Here is a 15,629-nt window from a genome sequence, read left to right on the forward strand (position 1 = left end):
TCTCAATTAGCTAACCAGACTGTTCACAATCTCCGGTGCACAGAAATGGAAGTCCTTACCCAGATATCTGTTATCTGGATATCCACTGACTACACTTAAAGCCCCGAAAAATGGGCTGTTGAGCCCTACAGGCTAAATCGTTGTTGGATAATAGCTAATCTGTTCTGAGATGGGACTTCAGGTGACCTTAAGTCACACGCTGGCCACCCTCTGCTGGTGCCCACTGAGCAAATACTTCATTCATACATGTTATTTATCACCCATCTTTGAAATGGGTGACACTTGCACAAATTAGGGGTCCCAGGCGCTCCAATCCCTGGGCGTATGATCTGCAGGCAATGTTCTGCTTTCAGGTCCTCAGTGTGGACACAGGGGAGCTCGCCTGTATTCAGATGGCTCCAAGGCCAATATCCTGATAAGGAAAGTGGGGCAATTAACATTAGCAGCCTGGAGGATAGGAATTAACAAAGAAATAAATTAAGACAGGAAGGACAGGGACCATGAACTATTAATCGCTCTTGACTTTTTGCACCAAAAACCCAAATAACAAAATACATCTTGTCCAACTATCTTTTTGGATTAACACAATGGAATTTCAAGAACTCTTAAGTGTAACAATCCCCTTTAAATAGCTTCAGGGTCTGACCACTGAGCCTCATGAGAACCTGTGCCAAATGTTGGTGTGTTGAACTGTTTCAGTATCCAGTGATTCAGAGTTTTTCTTTCCATCTTGAAGTCATCAAGGCTGGAGAACCATTTGGCTTTCACTCTCTTTGTCCTGCTGCTCTGCCTGTTTTCTCAACCGGTGCTGTTTCCTTTAGCCAAGGCTGGCTCTGTGGCCTCCAACAGAAACACCAGCATGACGTTCCTGCTGACATTTCAACACACACATACACAATACCAGCAGGGTGCCCGCAGCAGCAGAAAGTTGAACAGAAATGAACATACAAGTCGAGAACCTGCAACCTAGAAAGGCAAAGATATAAGATAGAAAACATTATTAAAGCTTCTACACTGTAAAGTTTATGGTGAGTCAGTGAACATGAATGAATGGATGTCAATGGTAAGGTGGATGAGAAATTTTTATACATGAATTATGTATCTGTAGCTGAGGTAAGCGAGCACACCTGCAGTCTGTGGACAGAGAGAGAGAGAGAGAGAGAGAGAGAGAGAGAGGTGGAGAGACGTAACAGTGAAGCAGAGAGAGAGGAAGAGGAGGAGCAACAGAGTAAAGGGAAACAAAGCGAGGCAGAGAGCTCCACACTCATCAGACAGTAGCTGTAAGAAGACAGGAGCAAGAGAGGACATAAAAGAAGACGGGAAGAAATAGAAACAGAGAGAAAGAGAGAAAAAAGACAGGGAGAAGGTAAAGAAAAGAAAAATACTTAAAGAAGAAAGTGAAGGCTGAGTGAGTTGTTGCTCAGCTGGTAGTCAACCCAGCAGACTGCAGAGACTTCAGTTTGTGCCCAAGTGAACAGACAAAACCAGTGTGACTGGGAGTGTACTGGGAGGACAGACTGGTTTCCTACCCACAGTGAGCAGACTGCCAAGCACCATGGCTGATAATGTGAATGAGGAGTCGGATTATATCCCGGGGAAGGATGAGCTGGACTGGGGCTATGAGGAAGGTAAACTGGTGTTTATCAGTATGTATGGTAGCTGGTTTAAACAGTTTAAATTGATCTGAATCCAAAACTTTGTGCACTGTTTAGTCTTTAGTCAAAGTGATAGCCTGTTCATTTTATGAATGGAGTTTTTTTCATTGTTTACACATATTGTTAAACCTGTTTTTATTTATTCATTGATACACAGTAAAAATAGTAAATCTGCCTATCACAAATGGAAAAAATGCATATGTTTTTTTAAACAATAGTAGCTTTCTTTGCTCACATCTCTTGCAGATTAGTCAAAAACATCTAGGTTTCTTATTAATTAAAGTTTTTAAATGGCTGGCTGGTAAAAATGCCCTTATAAATGCCTTGTAAGCTGCTTATTTACATTAATACGACTATATATATATATATATATATATATATATATATATATATATATATATATATATATATATAAATATATACATATATATATACACACACACCTGTCAACAGTTTCTTATATGGTTTAACAATGTCATAAGGGCTTTTGTTTACCTTAAGTAATGACTAAATGCATATAGATATGTGTTAATCTAAAAATATAGCAACAAAGAAAGCTTAGTAAAAGTTAAGCATTGGTTAGTTTAACTCAATACATCAGCAATACTAAGATGAACAATAAACAACAACAAGAAACACATAAGGCCTTTTTTTACGGTCTTAATCAGTCTTTAAACTGATAAGTTTGTTGTAAATGCTGATAAATGTCTTTTCATCTAACCAATCTAACCAATAAATATGTTTATCATGCTATTGTTAACATGTATACAGTCTCAGTAATGTTGATAATCATATTATAAGGACCTAAAAGGGCATTGTTACAGTTAACTAATGCTTATTACAAGGACCTTTAAGAAACAGTTCACCTGAAAATGAAAATTTAGTCATTATCTATTCACCCCATGCTGATGCTTTGTGGTTCTGGAGCTTTATAGCATTGCAGCATATTCCTAAACAACTGAAGTAGAGGGATTTGTATCAAAACGTACTGAACTAACTGAAACATAAAATGTCTCTTTACAGCTCATCCAGCATAATCCAAGTCGCTGGGAGCCCGAGAGATGAAATTGAGTTTATAAGACGTTATTTTCTCCCTTGATGTGCAGTCTTGTTTGTACACCCACTTAATATTGGGTGAGAACTAACACTTTTAGCAAAGCCGCTACACTGAAGATGTTAGCTTTATAAAAAAAGGTTTAAATTATATCAATTTGATATTCATTTTGATGTTGACAGTTTTGCATATTTTTTTTTGATTAAACCACTTAATCTGTGGTGAAATGGGGAAGGGTGGTACTCCAGCAATTAAAAATGGTGCTTCTATATATCTGGGCGATTCACAGTAATTTAAAAAGAATGGTCAAATACAGTAGATGCAGCAGCGGCCTATAGTTTTCCGTGAATCCTACTCTTTCCATAATGCAATCACAACTCTATAAGACAACTATAAAAGACACTATTGAGTAAGTTGCACAGAAGGAGGGGCTGCTGGTATCTTTCTACTCTGTACAGCCATTTTAAATATTCTTTTAAAGAATAATACTTATAGTAACAGAGGAAAACTCATTTGTGGATATATTCAAATTCACTGTCATTGTTACAGTATGTGATGAGGTTATGACATAATGAGTTCATTTAGTATTTGTTGTTTCACTCTCTCTTCTTTTAATGCCGCCTATACTGAGCACCGAGGGATGTACTTTGATACTGAACAGTAAAACTCTTACCGTAAGTGTGTGATACCATGTAAACATGAATTAGACACTAATGTATGGCTTGTGAATACTATTTGTGTCTTGTAGAAAACAATATGTCCAAAAAGTGGTGTTTTCAGAAGCAGAGAAAAATGTAATTGGATGTCCCATTGGCACAGATAATGTTTAAACTGCCAAAGTCTTTTAACTGGTCACTCTTGACATGCCATCATCAAGATCAAACAACAATTTAGACTTTCTGCAGGACACTTGTTATGTTATAAGTATATAATGTTTTAATTAACTCTACTGGAAGTAGCGCTGTGCGATATGAACCAAATTTTATATCTTGATATATATATATATATATATATATATATGTGTGTGTGTGTGTGTTTGTATATATATATATATATATGTGTGTGTGTATATGTTTAAATACTATATCGGGATATATATCGTTATTGGAATATAAAATTAGCTATATCAAGATATAAAATTTTATATATATATATATATACTGTATATATATATATAAAATTCAATCACATCTCAGCACTACTTTTGATAACTATGTGAATGAAAGGCAAATGAATGGCATTCTCTCCTTTTATCCATGACTTTTTGCAGGACTGTCAAAACAAATAAGAATTTGTAAACAAAAAGTATTCCAAGCTTTCAGGCTCGTTTGCTGTGTTTTCTTTCTCTCCATCACTTTGTGGTTTTGAGGTAACGTTAGTGCTTTGTTGTATCTTCTCACTGTCTCTGTACTGTTTTTCATGTCGTGTCTTTAAGTGGTAGAAAAGATAAGATGTGTTCGAATTGCTTGTAACAACTTGTTGGTGGCATGTTTTGCAGATTTACGTTGTTTGGTCGGTGTATGACTTTTTAAACCCAAACCAAAGCCAAACGATGGAATTCCGGTTCCCCCATTTCGACTCGGCTTCTTGGGGTCCTGCTTCTGTATCCGGTCTGATGTAACGTTAAAAGTAATGTTATTTTCGTCTTCCATTGCGCTCTCCTCCGTCTCCGCCATGCTGCTTTGCCTCTGATTACTCCCGAGCGACCGGTGCGTAAACGAGTCCTAGCGGGTGACATAAAAATGCGACCACAAAGCAGAAGCGTTGCTGCAGTTACATTCGCCTTCATTCAATGAACTTGTTTTGAACTCAAAATTTGGATATCCATCGGTCATTCCGACGTTGAGTTGTGCTTTACATAAATCACAACCGTAGTGTATGTTAAGGTTAGTGTAGCAACAGTGCTAAACAAGTAGCCTACATGTTAAAATGACGATATAAACAACAGAAGGTTATATCCTACGGTAGACATTTTTATATCGCACTAAGATATATAGCTTAATATCGCACAGCTCTAACTGGAAGTACTTGCTTCTAAATTGAACAAAAGTTTAAAAGCCATTAACCCCAATGAAACAAGTTATAATTCTTCCAAAAGACCGCACAGCCTATCAAAAAACATACAAGGTACTTTATTCATCATCATACAACACAGGGTGGTACAACAAAATTAAACTTTGCTAACACCTTCATGTTGACAGTACATACAGTTATTAATATAGACATATGCATAAACATGTAGTGCATGTTTTGAAACTGCATCAGAGTGTATGTAAGCAGCAACAAGATGGTAACTGTCAGTTTGTTTAGTGGCACAAATGAACCAACTGGAAAGGCAGGCCAATGATGAAGTTCATGGTGATATGGGACCAGGGGTGACTAGACACAGGTAGAGAATGAAGAAGACCAGATGGTGGGAGGCCTTGCCACAATACAGACTGAAAAGGCTGGCACAAACTCTTTGACATTTTTCGCCAAGCCAGCAAAATTTCGGGCTTCCCGTAGGGTCCAGGGTGAAAGGAGAGAGAAAGGAACATGCTCAGGAAGAGGGACCGCTGGGCCTGATTGTTTTCAAACAGTCTCCGCAGGACCAGCCGCACCTGTTCAGCATATTCCTCCCAGGAGCGAGAGAGGAATAGGATGTCGTCCAAATACAGGAACACAAAGTGGTTTAACAACGCATGGAAAATGTCATTGATGAGGACGGGGGTGTTGGTTAGTCCGAAAGGTCTTACCAAGTACTCTAAGTGTCTTTAATGCCGTCTTCCACTCGTATGTTAGCAGAAGAACTTGTGTTTGTCTCTTTTTTGAGATTTTTGTGCTGGTGTCAACATGGAGTGTTTTATTTTGAAAAGTTACCGGATGTTATACTGTTGTTGCAATTTGGCTGAATTGCTGCGTCGTGCTCCGGCATCCGCCAGAAATAGCAGTCCTGCGCATCTGTTCTGGAGGGCTCCGGACTGCCAGGGCTGGGACGGAGCAGATATGCAGCGCAGCGGACCTGGTGGAGATTAACACATAGACTAATGTGAAACCTATCAGCTCTGCTGGCGTGGCGGAGACGGAACGCAGCGGACATGTATCCAGTGGAAATTGGCTGTAACCCCAAATTTCCACTGGATACGTGTCCGCTGCGTTACGGCTCCGATCCAGTTTTGCTCCGCCGTCTGGCAAACTCCACCGGTTCCATTTTGAGTCCGCCACGGTACGGTAGATAGCTGGCGAAGGTTGGCTAGGGCAGGGGCTAGCTACTCTGCTGCTAGGACAACCCTTCTGTGTCTCTCAAATGTTTTCTTGACAAATAGCTATGGAAATTAATTCCTCAAGAGAGGCTGGCTGGTCTCTGGTGGTGAGCCTGTCTTTAAGATGTTCAGAAATACAAAAGTCAATTGGGCCATCTGCCATTGACTGTGAACTCTGTCGTAAAGCTTTTAAGCGACTAGCTGCCTGCCATTTTATCATTGAGGTTTACATTTATAATGACCCAGGGCGACCAATAGTGACAGATCTGCCAACCAATCACAGGTGACCTTCTTGTTTAAAAGTAGTGGTTTCATCCAAAACTGAGTGAGGAAATTCAAGCCAGACCACACATTATCTGGCCAGGCGTGGTTTTGCTGCTATTCATATGCTAATTAGATCCATTAGCACCTCCGTGAGCTCGACATATGTCATGGTTCATTTCCGTCAATATGTGGCACAGACGAACGCGACGTTCACAGGCTGTAAATTGTCATTAACTGCTGAAAATTAGTGAGATTTCCGGCTGCTTACAGGGATGAAAATCCCACTTTTCATGCAGTGTAAGGCCCCCACACACCGCCCAAACTCAAACCAATGGCCAACTGCCTTTATCCGACCACTCCGTTGCCTCCCGTCTGAGCCATTCTGCAGAAAAGTTGCATTGAAGCAGACCGCCTCGGCAACTGCCAACTATACAGCAGCGCGTATGTTCTGCGCTTGCACAAGACGCAATAAGGCCTCCTTAACATCAGGTGGCGCTAGTCTCATGCCAGTACTCCAAAACATGAAGACAGGAAATGACGGAACGGTGAGCAGACCGTAGATTATCTGAAAAAACAAAGCACACACAGTATTGGCTCAGTATTCGTTTGACCTGAGAAAACGTTTGTGGAATAAAATACTTGGCATTACTTGAAAGATCATTATGGCTGAGCTGATGGTCGCGTTGTCTGCTCCAGGCTTGTTATTATACGAAGATGTCGCAGGAGGGAAAAAGTGGGTTTGTTCCGCCCCTCCCACACACTACGCTGATTTGCTAGCACACCGCCAATCAGAATGGTCATGGAACAGACAACCAATTAGAGTATCCGATGGCACCCAATCCTCCGACAGCCAACCTTCTCAGACTTCGCATGTTGAATCGGAGCAGACAACGTCCGCACGGCTCCAAAAGCTTCCAATGCAGCTGAACACGCCGAACAGATTTGCTCCCGAATTCGTCCAAGTCTTCCCAAATGCTTCAGACGGCCAACAGATGGGCCAGTGTGTTCCTGCCTTCACTCACAGTTGTAGGTTTGTGGAGAGATTGGTGGACCTGATTGCAGAACCAGCTGGTTGAGTTGGGTGCCAAGTTGAGAGACACTCGTACATAGGCCTTGAAGGGATTCCATTACTTCCCAAAGCATGTGTTCATGTTGGACCATGTGATGCCTTGAGTGCTCAGAGCCTGGTGTAGAGCCTCTGGGTCGGCTGGGTCCAATTCTTGGACAGATTATTCTGTTACACTCTGTGGTATGGAGTAGAGGAACCCAAATGTGGATTCCAGAAGCTGGGATGAAGTTAGGACAGTTTACGGAGGAGAAGGCTGGGGCTTGAGGGGGGAACATGGCACTAGGAGTCCCGGGCAGACCCTCTACTCCTTTCCCCTCTACTTCAACTTCGGATCTTCAAGGGCTCCGCTCCACCTCCCCCCACAGGGCTGCCTGACTTCAAGATCCCTTCTTCTGGGCCCAACAAGCTGTGGAGAGCTGCAAGCTGCATTGGCAGCAGGCTCAAAGAACTTCTCCTCACTGCAGCGACACGAAGTCCTGCCAATCTGAGGAGCTGAGGAACACCAAGCAGGTTAGCACCGAGCTGCTATCCTTACAAAGGAAAGGAGCGACTAGTTTCCTCCTCTGCCGCCTTTCATCAAACCTTGTACAGCAAGAACAGCTTTGTTCAACACTGGAGCCCCAACTTTCTCCTGCAACCACCAGCACCTTCTCTTCAAAGACTGGTAACATTGAACTGGGCTTAAATAGCAAACCATAGCACGGCTGAGCACAGGACTTTAAACTCTGGTTGATGTAATGTGTTCAATTTATGTGTTTGTTCAATGTTTGGTGTTATTGTGACCTCCAGTCAAGTTATTGGTAGTTTGCTTTCCTAGACGGCTAATTCGACATTAGTCGAATTATGCTTCACACAGACTCAGGGTTAACAAGTTAACACAATTAGCTAACACAATGTACCATTAGAACACAGGAGTGATGGTTGCTGGAAATGGGCCTCTGTACACCTATATAAATATTCCATTAAAAATCATCAATTGAAATTAATCAATCCAGCTAGAATAGTCATTTAACACATTAACAATTTCTAGACTGTATTTCTGATTAATTTAAGGTTATTTTCATTTTCAAAAAACAGTGCTTCTCTTTAAAAGAATAAGGACATTTCTAAGTGACCCCAAGCTTTGAACAGTAGTGTACATATATTGTGTTTGATGGTAGGTCATCTTTACCTCAAACTGCAACTCTTTTCTAATAAATTACCAAAAAAAAAATTTTTAAATCATGGCAAAATTCAAACAGGATCAAAAATCAATTATCTGTTACCATTAACCACAGTGCACATTTTGTTAAGAAATAGGGTCCCATGAGAGAAACTGGAGGTGGAGCTACTTCACCAGCATATTAAATCAAGCTTTTCTGTGATGCAGCTTTGTCACAACAACAACATGGTGGCAAGCAGATTTAGCAATGAGTCAGTCAGCCAGATAGTCAGCTGGTCGGCAGTATCACAGATTAATTAGCAATGTGATGTAGCCAACCCAAAATCATTTCTAGAGCCCTAAAAGCATCCACAGAAGCCCTTCTATGTGTATTGTGGCTGACTGGCTTCAGTAAAAATTGTTCTCAAGGCTTTAGTTGCTGACAAAAGAGGGAATGTGACTGGTCCTCTCAGCCCTCATTTGCCATGGAGTGTATAGTCAGCCAGTGTGGAGTGTGTCACTGCTTCAGTTGCAGTAGAAAGACAAACTGCAAGGAGCCAAGTTCATTTTCTTGAAGGGACATGGGTGTACTGGGCTTTCCTGAACATGATACTCACTTTGTGCCTTCCTCTTAGGAACACACTTGGCTCCACACGTCTTACAATGTTCTCATTGTGCCATTAGAGTGATTGTGGTCAGTAAAAAAGCTGGAGTGAATCTTTATCAGTGTGAAACTTTCATTATCACTTTCTCCATTCTGTGTTTCTTCATTCTGTGCCAGTGCAAGAGACGGTGAATTGATAGAAAGAGTACTACTCTCTTTACCAAAGACAGTTTCCACCTCCCGTTGTTTGGTCAAAAGTTAACATATAACAGTGTCTGTTTTACAAGAATACATGGGTCTAAAATCATTTTCAAATTTTCTGTCACACTTAGTCGGACAGGCTGACCCTCTTTCTGTGGCCATGACCTGCTTCAAGCTGTTTTGAAGAACTTGCATTCCCCCCTTGACAGTTTGCATGTGTTGAACTTTAACAAATCCTCCTGCAGCTTTAGTCAGATCAACTTCAAGTCTTAAAAATTTTGCTATCAAAAGCTTGAGTTTTCGTTGAAGGGCATGGCAGGGCAGTGAATATTGATTGTTTGCTAAGAAAGAGGAAATTTCGTATAAAGTCATATCAACCCCAAAATTCACATGTTTGAGTAGGATTCCCAGCCTGAAGACATTGAAATGCCAATATTCTGTTACAGTCATAGTGCCACCTAGTGGCAACAGGAAACTATATTTTTCTATTCTTCTGACAACAGCCTGTGCAGACATGCATGATGCATCCATGTATGTTGACATACAAAAATCTAATTTGGTGCCCTACCTCAACCCAACAGGAAGTCAGCCATTTTAAATTCTTTTTATGTGTTGCACCTGTTGTATTTTGCTGGAGTCCTCCTACAGCTTTCACCTGATCAACTTCAAATTTTCATTGGACAATTTTAACACCTTTGTTTTGAAAAAGTTATCAAAAGCTTGAGTTTTTTGGCCACACAGCAAATATTAACGATTCACCATAAAACAGGTGGTTGTTGTAACTCAACTGTCCATGATTGAATTTGCACCAAACTTCACACATTTGCTAAGCTTCCTGTTTTCAACATATTTACATGCCAATATTTGCTTAAAGTCACAGCATCCTCTTGTGGCATCAGGAAATTACATTATTGAAACCACAATGTCCTCCTCCTAGCTGGATGTCCACACCAACATCAGACATTCTGAGAAAGACTCAAGACCTTCAGGAGGCTGTATTGTGAAGATTTTAGGTTGTTGAATGAAGTAGGGTGTGGCCATGGTGGTCGGTGACTGTCAGTAGGAGTCATGCTATGCGGGGTAGAGGTGAAAGTGTGAACAAATGAGTCTTAAATCTTTTGTGGAAGATGGCGAGTGATTCTGCTGTCCTGACATTGGTCGGGAGTTCATTCCACCACTGAGGCGCCAGAACAGAAAAGAGACATGACTTTGCTGAGCGACCTTTGTTTGCTCTCAGTGATGGCAGTACCAGCTGGCCAGCTGATGTAGTAGAGTGAAGTGCTCGCACTGGGCCGTGTGGTCTGACCAGTGTTTGGAGGTGGACGGGTGCACCTCCATTGACAGCCTTGAAGGCTAGCACCATCGTTTTGAATTGAATGCGGGCTGCAACAGGAAGCCAGTGGAGGTCACAGAGGAGGGGTGTAAACATAGGAAAAGTTGGGTACATTGAAAACAAGACGTGTTGCAGTGTTCTGGATACGCTGCATCAGTTTAGTCGCAGAGGCTGTGCATCCAGCTAAGAGCGAGTTGCAGTAGTCCAGATAGGAGATGACCAGCGCTTGGACTAGGGGTTGCGTCTTGTCCTTTGTGAGGAAAAACCGGATCCTGCGGATGTTATAGAGGGAAAATCTGCAGGATCGGCGATAGCAGTGATGTAAGGGGCCCAGGACAGTCCATCGTTTAGGATTACGCCCAGGTTCCCCGCAGTCCATGAAGGCGATACTGTGACATCCTCCACAGTGACTGACAGGTCAATGTAAGGGCAGTCTTTCCCCAGGATGAAGAGGAGTTCAGTTTTATTAAGGTTGAGTCTGAGGTGATGTCCAAGCGGAGATGCCTACCAAACATTCCGAGATGTGCGTCGCAATGTGGGTGTTGGAGGAGGATGGGAAACAAGAGAGGAACAGTTGGGTGTCATTTGCATAACAGTGGTAAGAGAATCCATGTGATGTGATTTCAGAGCCTATTGATCTAGTGTATAGTGAAAGCATAAGAGGTCATAATACTGAGCCTTGAAGGACACCAGTTTCCAGAAAGCAGGGTTTGGACAAGGAGCCATTCGATATGACCTGAAAGGCGCGATTTGTCAGGTGTGATGTGAACCAGGTTAGAGCTGAGTCAGCACTGCCAAGTTCAGCCAGAGTGGAGAGGAGGATTTGCTGGTTGACTGTATCAAACGTGGAAGATAAGTCGAGGAGAATGAAGACTGATGAGTGGGACGAAGCTCTGAAGACACCAAGTGACTCATTCACCGTGAGGAGACCGTCACAGTGGAGTGAGCAGTCCTGAAGCCTGACTGATTAGGGTGAAGGAGGGTTGGGCCAGGGAGGCAGCAGGGATAGGCTGGTTTCTGTGAAAATGCAGGTCTTCCCATTCATTTTAATGAGGGTAGTCCATTTTTGGACTACATACATAGTATGGTATTGGCTTTCAGGTAAATGATATGAAAACTTCCCTCCTCACTGCTTGCATGGCCTATAAGGCACCATAAAGCTGCAGTCTGGAGTTGTGAGAAAAAAAGTGGACTTAGCCAGAAGATTTGAATGAGTACAGCTCCTAAGTCTCTCCTTCCTCTATACTGCACTGCAGCCCTTCCTGCGAGGGGGGCTGCCAGCAGCGTATGCATGAGCATGATTGACACTTTTCCCACACCCCCTTTGCTCGGATTGGTTGTGTTGATTCTAGAGAGGTGGATTCTTGAAAATCAAATTAGGGCCACTGGGTGGACCCACAGACAGTGGATTTTTGCACAGTTAATCTGTATTTTATTCTACTGTCAGATCATAATGACAATTTCAGCCAATATAACAAAAAAAAAAAATAAAATAACAACAGACTACAACTTTAATGTTATTGGCCTTTTTCCACACAACACATTTTAACATGTCACACTAGGATAATCGAAGGTAAGAATCAGACTTATGATGAATTCCATTTAGCTGCTTGTTCATCCTGGGTTACTGGCACTCTTTTATGGCTCAATGGGACTGTTAGAAGGTGAGCACCCCCCCACTTCTCACAGTCTCCTCAGGGAAACGCCATTGTGTGGCGTGGCCCACGAGGGGGCGAAGAGAGACTTTTCTTGGACATTTGTACACACACACACACACACACGCCGCTGCAGGGGCGATCTTTATCGAGCGCGGGACAAGGGGGGCGCGGCCCATGTCGCTCAGGGGTGTTTTTTTCGCTATTGCATATTGGTTTGTGTGATCCTTTTGCATAGATTTCGGTTTGTCAGGTGAAATATTGTCTGGGTCACAAGGGGATTTTGTATTGTTTATTCTGAAGTATATTTATGTGTATAATGTTGGGATGGCCCATTATGGTTTTGGTGTTCCCAGTCATTAATGGTTTGCCCCAATCGGGCTTAGCAGGCGGCCATATTTAAGGGAGCTTCATTCAGCTCTCTGGAGCTCTGAGTGGAAGTAGCCTAGGGCGAGGAAATGTTCCTGCCATTTTGTTTGCCTTTCTTTGTCCTCAGAATATGTGTGTATTTTTTTTTTTTTTTTTTTTCTTGTAAAAAAAAAGCCTGTTCTTTTGGCACCTGACGCTTTGCTGGCTCTGTTTCCCACCTCCATCACCTGAGTCTGAGTCTGGCTTGCCCTGATCCCCTTTATGTGGGGAGGCCGCTCCAGTCCCTAACAGGGACATACACAGAAAACAATGCAATCAACATCTATATTGATAATGTTATTAGTAACCCCAGTGCTTTTCCTGCCGTGACAGGTAAAAATGGCCCTATTGCTCTGATGTGTTAGGTTCATAGTGGGAATTTTAAGGCACTTTGGCCTTGATGCCCCGTGAAAAAAAAATCATCGTACGGCCACAGTGGCCTCTGTGCCCCTGGCCCGGTCAGCGTAGTGTTCTTGCCTTGAGTTATAGCCACCTGAGTGCACAGTAGTCACTCACAGTAACTTCAATGAGTTTGCGGTTCGCGCAGGTGGATTCTCATCATTAAGATGATCTTACGTGAAAGCATCTCAAACAGCAGCAGCATCTCAAAACGCTTTCAGCACAGCAAGCGAGCTCAGCCAGTTTTGATATGATACATAACTGACTTATGTGGTAGGATGTAGTTTGGTAAAGTTGGAAATATATTCAGAGATTCAAACCTCCATGGATCAATAACTCATAAGTGAAACATTGTTAAAACACAAACGAATAGTCTTAACTACCATAGTAGTAAGGTAGCGCGCCTCCGGGCTGGACATTAACACTGGTCTCTATGGTCAGCCGTCTGTGAGACGAGGGCGCAGGGACTGTCTACAAAGTGCAAGACCAAAAAGAGATTCTACAAAAAATATTTAATAACTTCACTATTATTCACTGTAGTGTCACCAAAATCACTCCACACATCAATGGTCTCCTGCTGTTATTCTACATTTTTTTGTTTTGAAAAAATGTGCTTTGCCATAATTTTGGGGAATTTCTACTGGGAGAAATATTCAATAACACTAATATTCAGTGTAGTGTCACCAAAATCACTCCACATATCAATGGTCTCCTGCTGTTATTCTACAATTTTTTGTTTTGGAAAAATGTGCTTTGCCATAATTTTGGGGAATTTCTATTGGGAGAAATATTCAATAACACTAATATTCAGTGTAGCGTCACCAAAATCACCCTAAGCACAACCCTACTAAAAAAACTTTTTTAATGTAACATTAACTTGATATTGGTATTAGAAAATGTTTTAATATATAATCCATGTCTTATTATAAATTAGGATGTTATGGTATCAATCTGAAAGGTAAGTCATCGAATTTTACTCAATGGCCTTTGTGCCCCGTCATGTGGCCTTGGTGCCCCTAAAAAAAAAAAAAAGTGAGGGCCAGATGGCCTTGCCCCTAAAATGACGAAATTCCCACCCTGGTTAGGTTACTAGCAGCTTATATTCTTATGAAATGTCTCTTTGTTTATGTTTTGGCTCAGTGTTACTTTAAGGTAGTGCTAAATAATATTGGTTAAGAGTATGAATTTTATGCTAGCATTAAAGCAACAGAATAGATTTACCATGTGCATTGTAGAGCTGCTCAATGATAACATAAACATGTATGGTACATGTAATGTGTGTTTTGTATTTGCTGTCACTCAGGTGTAGAATGGGGGCTCCATTTCCCAGCAGCTAATGGCGAGTACCAGTCTCCCATTAACTTAAACTCCAGGGAGGCCCAGTATGACCCGTCCCTCCTGGATGTCGGCTTATCACCAAACTACGTGGTGTGTCGAGACTGTGAGGTCATTAACGACGGACACACTGTTCGCATTATTCTCAAGTCCAAGTCAGGTGAGTCCCAGGAGGCATGGAATCATGTCAAGACCACCACTTATTGATTTAAGAAGTGATGACAAACCAGAATGCACATTTAGTCTTGTGTTTTCAGCTACTGTTTAGTGTTTAGTGTTAATGTTTAGTGGTGACTAACACACTTATGTGGAGTGCAAATAAATCTAGGCCACTGCTAATGACCCCCTTTTTCTCACTTTCACTCTAACTGGGATGGCTTTGATGTGTCTTATACATCCTGTCTGCACTTGCCCTGGTTTCCTGTGCTGCTGTCAGTGGTTACTGGGGGTCCTTTGCCTAGTGATCATGAGTATGAGCTTCATGAAGTTAGATTCCACTGGGGCAAAGAAAACCAGAGAGGATCCGAGCACACTGTGAACTTCAAGGCTTTCCCTATGGAGGTAGAGCACTCACACACTCTCTCTCTCTCTCTCACACACACACACACACAAATACACACACACACACACACAGAAATAAGGTCATGGCCGTAGAGCGGAGTGCTAACTAAAGTGCAGACTAAAGAAACACAGTGTTCATGTTTAAACCTCTGGCACTGACACGTGTCCTTCATTGTAGTTTGTGGATACCTTGAACACAAAACCTTTCCAACAAGTAACACTTCTGACATCTGAAGGTGACAGCTGAACAATTAACAGGCTGAAATCAATGTGTTTGTATGAGTGTGTGTCTAGGGAACCTGTTGTATACTTTACACTGATGGCCTGAGAAAAGAGTCAAAAAGTTTAAAATGTGTTAGGTTAGGTTCAAATTTGGTATTGTCAAAATATTTCATAAACATGGGGAATATTTTATTCAAGATTAGTTCAAAGAGAAGATTACAGTTTTTCTTGATTGCTTTGAAGCAGCAGTCAATTCAAACTCCACATTTTCAAAACAGTTAACACACAGGCCAAACAGTGGTTACCCTAACCCAAAATGACTCATTTTATTTGCAAAAGGCTCTAACCGCGCCAAAACATTTAAAATATGCAACAAAAGCTAATTTTGCCTTACAATAACACAACTTGCAAACAAGTGTATAGGCTCTTCCAATCAACCATTACACAGTGGACAACAAAATACAGCACTCAGTGCGAATCGGTGCA

At 41.8% G+C, this 15,629-nt stretch overlaps 1 protein-coding gene across 4 annotated transcripts in view; it reads left to right on the forward strand.

The window, feature by feature from the left end:
* Nucleotides 1–1,211: 1,211 nt before the first annotated feature.
* ca8 (carbonic anhydrase VIII) overlaps nt 1,212–15,629 on the forward strand; it is a 46,882-nt gene continuing 32,464 nt past the window's right edge. For 2 of the 4 annotated variants that reach the window (XM_030403559.1, XM_030403561.1), the window contains exons 1-3: nt 1,212–1,628; nt 14,329–14,520; nt 14,797–14,921. In XM_030403559.1, coding sequence (XP_030259419.1) covers nt 1,556–1,628; nt 14,329–14,520; nt 14,797–14,921 — 390 coding nt within the window. In that variant the 5' untranslated portion in view covers nt 1,212–1,555. The remainder of the gene's footprint in view (nt 1,629–14,328; nt 14,521–14,796; nt 14,922–15,629) is intronic. The other 2 variants (XR_003982196.1, XM_030403560.1) reach the window with 2 other exon arrangements.

This window comes from Sparus aurata, chromosome 21 (genome assembly GCF_900880675.1).
Source record: "Sparus aurata chromosome 21, fSpaAur1.1, whole genome shotgun sequence".
In the NCBI taxonomy this organism is placed as follows: domain Eukaryota; kingdom Metazoa; phylum Chordata; class Actinopteri; order Spariformes; family Sparidae; genus Sparus; species Sparus aurata.